This window comes from Protopterus annectens, chromosome 2.part2 (genome assembly GCF_019279795.1).
Source record: "Protopterus annectens isolate FY-2018-M chromosome 2.part2, PAN1.0, whole genome shotgun sequence".
Classification (NCBI taxonomy): domain Eukaryota; kingdom Metazoa; phylum Chordata; order Ceratodontiformes; family Protopteridae; genus Protopterus; species Protopterus annectens.
In genome coordinates, this window is record NC_056730.1 from 815,452,459 (window position 1) to 815,458,458 (window position 6,000).

General features: G+C 36.1%; 1 protein-coding gene across 2 annotated transcripts in view; it reads right to left on the reverse strand.

Moving 5' to 3' along the window:
- TMEM161B (transmembrane protein 161B) overlaps positions 1-3,005 on the reverse strand; it is an 885,867-nt gene extending 882,862 nt beyond the window's left edge. The window contains exon 1 of one of the 2 annotated variants that reach the window (XM_044064157.1): positions 2,803-3,005. In XM_044064157.1, the coding sequence (XP_043920092.1) occupies positions 2,803-2,805 (3 nt within the window). In that variant the 5' untranslated portion in view covers positions 2,806-3,005. The remainder of the gene's footprint in view (positions 1-2,802) is intronic. The other variant, XM_044064156.1, reaches the window with a different exon arrangement.
- Between the last annotated feature and the right edge of the window lie 2,995 nt (positions 3,006-6,000).

Below are 6,000 nucleotides of genomic sequence, written 5' to 3' on the forward strand. Positions count from 1 at the left end.
AAAGATAAGAGGTCTGTTTTCCGAAAAGGGAACAGAATAAAGAACATATTAGAAAAGGGTCCCTTCCAATATTATTCTACTAGACCACGTAAAGGTACTTTTAAATGCGGGTCATGTGCACAATGTTCATACATTGTGCATGCTGAAAAAGTATTTCTTGTTGCCAAAAACAGAACTATTAAGGCTAAAGCATACTATAACTGTAACAGTCAAAGGGTGGTGTATTTGGCTATGTGCACCATCTGCCCGGCATATTATGTGGGAAGGACTGAGCGTTCTTTGAAACGCAGAATTTATGAGCATATATATGACATACTAAAAGGAAATAATACCAATGCTCTGTTCAAACACACATCTATATGTCCTAATGCAAAATATTTATTTTTTGTGCTGGATAGTATTCATCAGGATCCAAGGGGTGGGCCGTGGCAGACAATATTAGAACAGAGGGAGACCTCTTGGCAAATTATGTTGGAAGCTAATAAAGAGCCTGGATTAAATGACTATATATCTATCAAGCCTATATTAAAATTAAAAGCTATTACTATATAGGCTATGATATATTTTATATAATGTATTTTGCAAAATATGTGTTTATATTTTATATTTATTTATTTCATTTTAGAACATCCAGTTCTTTTTAATCTCCATAGATTAATACATTTTTAATATATTTTTGTATTTATTTATACATATTTTTTATATATATATATATATATATATATATATATATATACTCCATCAACATCAAATTTCATAGTATTTTCATGATGTTTTTCTTTAAGATCTAATTGTTTAGATCAGGCATTTTAATTGACATTAGTATATAAAGTGAGAGGTTAATTGATTAAGTTGTCTGATGAAGTTACCTTTGTAACGAAAACGAGTGTTACTGTGTTTTACTTGCGTTTACCTGAGATATTAAACCTGAGTTTGGAATACTTCTGGATATTTATTGGCGCCTTTCTCCACCAAGTGTTGGTTTTGTTTTTTGTTTTGCTATTTTACCAACATTTGCTCCTGGTTTTGTTTCTTATCATTCTAAGTCTTTTGGATTAAGCACTTGGGATTCAGACCAGCTGTTTGTGGCCTGCACTGTGGTGGCAGGACAGGATAATATATATGTGTGCGTGTATATATATATATATATATATATATATATATATATATATATATAAAAATAAAATACAATTTTATAATTATAGGTTCGTAGGTTGATCCCACAATAATTACTTCCCTGGACCCCTGTCTAGCAGGACGACTGATGTGAACCCCAGGGTGAATTTCCTATCTCCCATCCAATCATCTGAAAGAGAAACAGCAAGACTACTCCAGTAAAACTGATACTAAACTACTTGAATATTTAAATTACTAGATACTACGAGAGAGGGAACAACCATTATACAGGTGCTTAAAATACCAAAATAACACTAAACACACTAAACTCCATTTCACCGTTAAGGATCACTATATACAAATATAAGCTAAAATGCCTCAAAATTGATCATCTTCAAGATTCACACATAAGGAGGATGTATTCCAGTAAGAACAGCTGATATAACATTAATGTACCAAGATTTATAGCAAAGATTAAATGTGTGGAAAAATAATGAGAGAGAGGCATAGTTAAGCAGAGGAGTGAAGGTTACACAGCAGTAGTATATTAGCAATATGCATGGACTTCCATATCAGGATGCAATGGAGTACAATATAGTCGACATAAAAAGTCCTATGCTCTTAGCCTTCTGGGGGGAGTACATTTTTATCTGGGAGCACAGTACACTCTACTAAAGAAAGCAGGCCCCTCAAATAAAAGTTTGGTAGCAAAAATTCGTTAACATGAAAAAATGCAGTTTAAAATCCCTTCTTGTACATAATATAGTCCCGGAGATCATTAATGAGCCTAGCCCAAATTTCCTTACTGCCTTAAAGCACTGTTTGGTCAAATGACTTGTTCAGTGTCACACAGTAGATAAATGAAGGCTGCAGGAATCAAATCCTGTACTCGCTCATTAACAGCTCCTAACTTTAACCCTCACTGTCAATTTATAGACGATTACTATTCAGGTAGTGCTACACTCAGCGCAGGAATATAGTTTAGCAGTACTTCATGGGTATAACAACAAACCACAAAAGCAAAACAAAAGGAGGTCTAGAACAAAGACAGTGATGAGTTTCCTCAATGCACTCATTTTAAAAAAAAAAATCCAATTTGAACTAACAGTGCAGACTAGCATTTGGGCTTGTATGCAAGGGTCAAATGTCAGATGACCTTGGGAAGTCATGAGTAGAAAAATAGAGAGAAACAGATAACAGCAGATCATAACATATTCAAGCAACATACGTTACATAAGTAAGATAAAACTTCACAAGGCACATGCAGGCTACACAGCAACGAAGACCTCAAGTGTCAGTCATCTTTACTAAAGCTATCGCTTATTCCAGTGCATACATTAATGACCCCAACATAATACTGAAGTAACATTCACAACACAACATTATTCAAAGCCTCCTTTGCATTATAGGGATCTTAATAAAAATATTCAGTAGAAAGTATTAACAACTTCTTTCCTTTTGTAATATTAAAATAAAAGTGCTATGCTTACAAGTTGTACTACACACAACAGGACTCATCTTACAGAAATTAGAAAAGACAGAAAATAAGTACTTAAGTCTTCACTAAATAAGAAGAAACATAAAACACAACACTCCCGTACACTGCTTTTCACGCTCAGTAAATCACACTTCTCTACTACAATCAGAAACACCCTTCAGATCCACCTGGCTGCCCATAGGTCTCACCATATTGCTAAAGGGTGCTTTGTAGCTCCAGTATAATCAACAGGTAGTCCACAAGGAATGTCAGCTGTTCTGAGAACATAAATCCGTATTTTGTTTACACCTATTCCGTACAATAAACTTCCACCTTAGAGACTGCAACAGTGGGTAACAACCTACAGATACCCACAGTAGCCGGTCAGTGTTTCTATGTGCACCTTGGAGGTCACAAAAGGACCGCTTACAGAAACAGTCGTCTGAATTTCGCCTGTATAAATTATCCACATTAAGGGCGATTTACGGGTATAGGAATGATCCCATTGTCACTGACTATCATCTTTTAATCGTTACGCCTTTACATTCCTGACATCCGGAACACTGGCTTGGAAAAGTACATGGAAATGCCATTTACTTTAATTAAACAATATTAGGCTATTAGTTAGATGCATTCGGAAGTGTAACAAGGACCCGGAACCATGAGCCTACCATAATACAGACGGAATGTGCGCATAACACGCTAATTTTGAACTCTGCTAGTGGTGTAGTGTTTTAAGATAGCCTTCTTTGGTTTGTATTTGTTAAGGAGTTGATAGGGTGAAACAGCAGTAACTTATGACTGTATTCTCTTATCTGTTCAAGTAGATTAAACAAAGAAAGATAATTGCTTGTTCCAGGATTTTTTTTTATGCTACGGGGCGATTTTAAGTTGGAGCTGCACTGGAAATTAAACGTCTGGTCTTAATTACGGATCGTTCTAGCCGTATTGTGAGAGGAGGAAGATAGAGCGAAATTACAGTGTTCGTGTATATTTCGTTAGCTATGAGTTTTTAACGGTGTTGTTAGATTTTTTTTTCTGTACTTTTGCTTTGCTGCCATACTGTGATTTTTTGATGTGGTCTGGCGGGTTGACCGTTACTCTTAAGTACATAACGCATATGTAAAGTTAAGAGAAATCGTACTGGAAATGAGTTGTATAACTATGATAGCGGGAATTTCAGCTGGATAAATTTTCCAAGCTAATGTAAATCTAAATATGTTTTACTCCTCTTTGTATCTACATCCTTAGCTGTCTTATAATAGGAATAATGTTACTCGTATGTCAAAAAGGCAAGGAACTGTTATAATAGACACAACTTTACAATGTACCTATGTGTTGTAAATACTACTCTGAAGTGTGGAGCTTTTCTCCCCGCGCCTCCACTGAAAATTGACATGTATCCAGTTGGACCAGCCCGGTCAACAAATAAAAGGGCAACTCCCGCCAAAACTGGAAACCTTTTTTTAATGCAAGTTATATCCCAGTATTGGTAAATGAGAACAGTTGTGATAAGTGGGACATAGTGTGTACTATGAAGAACGCTCTTAGTTTTGAGTTTTAAAAACTTTATTTTAATTCATCAGAAATGTAATTGATATAAAGCAACAAATTTTAACTTTTCTGTGAATTTGATTGGCTCACCAGATGTGCAGTTGCAAGTGCCGCCCAAACCACACCCCGGCTGGTTGATGTCTATCTGTACTCATGAATAACCAGTATGATGTGGTTCTCATCTGCATGAATATTCATCCTGATGAGGAAGCACATGCTTGCGCAGTTGGGTATTCGCTGAAACCATCTCCGTAAAGTTCGGCACCAGGAAGATATTCGCAAATATATCTCGCGTTCAGACAGTAAAAAAAGGCATGCTTGCCAGTTCGTAATAGACAGTTTCAGTTAAAATATATCTGAGTTTTAAAGTTGACTTGTTTGTTACTCAATACTACAAGAATGGCCTTATTAATGTTTCCCTTTGCTTTTGCAGGGGGTGCACAACCCCCTTCACCCCTCTTACTTCAGTATGCCCACCTGGTTTTGTCTTTTGAAGTCTTGTTAACTAGTTTTGTTGAAGGCACCGCTTTCACTTATTTAAATACAATACAAACTGCAGGGGAACGAAGAAATTGAAATCCAAACATTCTCAGCTTTATTGGAGAGAATACATAGTGTGTTTATAGAGCTAGACAAATACCTGAATATAGACAAAAGTGCTTCTGTAATACTATTTTGAAACCATCTTCCTGTGAAAGAAACTTGTCAACACTCAATATATGTGTGATGTCATTGGAAAATCAGCATTGCATGCCAGTCATTCATTTGCATACCACATCACGGGCATTAGGCTTGTCAATCACTCTGGCCACATGCATTCTTGCATGGAACTTACCAGTGAGCCAGTACACTACAACACTGCCTTTTTGTGTCACTACTGCTGTTTCACATAACCAACCCCTTAACAAATGCCAACCAAGTAATGCTGTCTTAAAAACTAATCTACAACAACAGCAGCTACATACTTACCATGTTATGGATGCATTCCATCCGTACTATGGTAGGCTCATGGTTCCGGGTACTTGTTTCCCTTCTGAATGCATCTGACTAATAGCCTAATCTTGTTTAATTAAAGCGAATGGCCTTTCTATGTACTTTTCTAAGCTAGTGTTCCGGATGTTGGGGAATTTAACTGTATAATGACTAGAAGATGATAGTCAGTGATAATGGGATCATTTCTATACCAGTAACTCACCCTTAATGTGGATATTTTGCACAAATGGAATTCTGGAGTGTATGACAGGCCTAATGCCTGTGATGTGGTATGCAAATGATGAATAATTGGTATGCAATACAGATATACCAATGACATCATGCGTACATTGATAAGTTTCTTTCTAAAGTAAAGTGGTTTCAAAATAGTATTGCATAAGTACTTTCACATTTGTGCTTCTCTAGCACTAACACACTTTATGTATTCTCTCCAATAATGCTGAGAATGTTTGGATTTCAATTTCTCGTTTCCCTTCAGTTTGTATTTTATTTAAATATGTGGAGGCGATGCCTTTAACAAAACTAGTTAACTTCTGGTCACAGTGATGTCACCAAAAGTGACAAAACCATGTTGGTATATTGCAGTATTGGGGGGGGGAGGGGGTGTGCCCCACAGCAAAGGGAAACTGTAATGGAAGACCATTCTTGTAGTACTGGATAACGAACAAGTCAACTTTATTTCAATTCAAGTAACAACTTTATTTCAATTCAAATATATCTGAATTTTAATCTACTACGAACTGACAAGTATGCCTTTTTTACTATTTGATAACGCAAATTGTGTTTACCACCAAGGTATATTTGCAAATCTCTTCCTGAACTTGATACAAATAGTTTCTGTGAATACCCAATTCTGCATG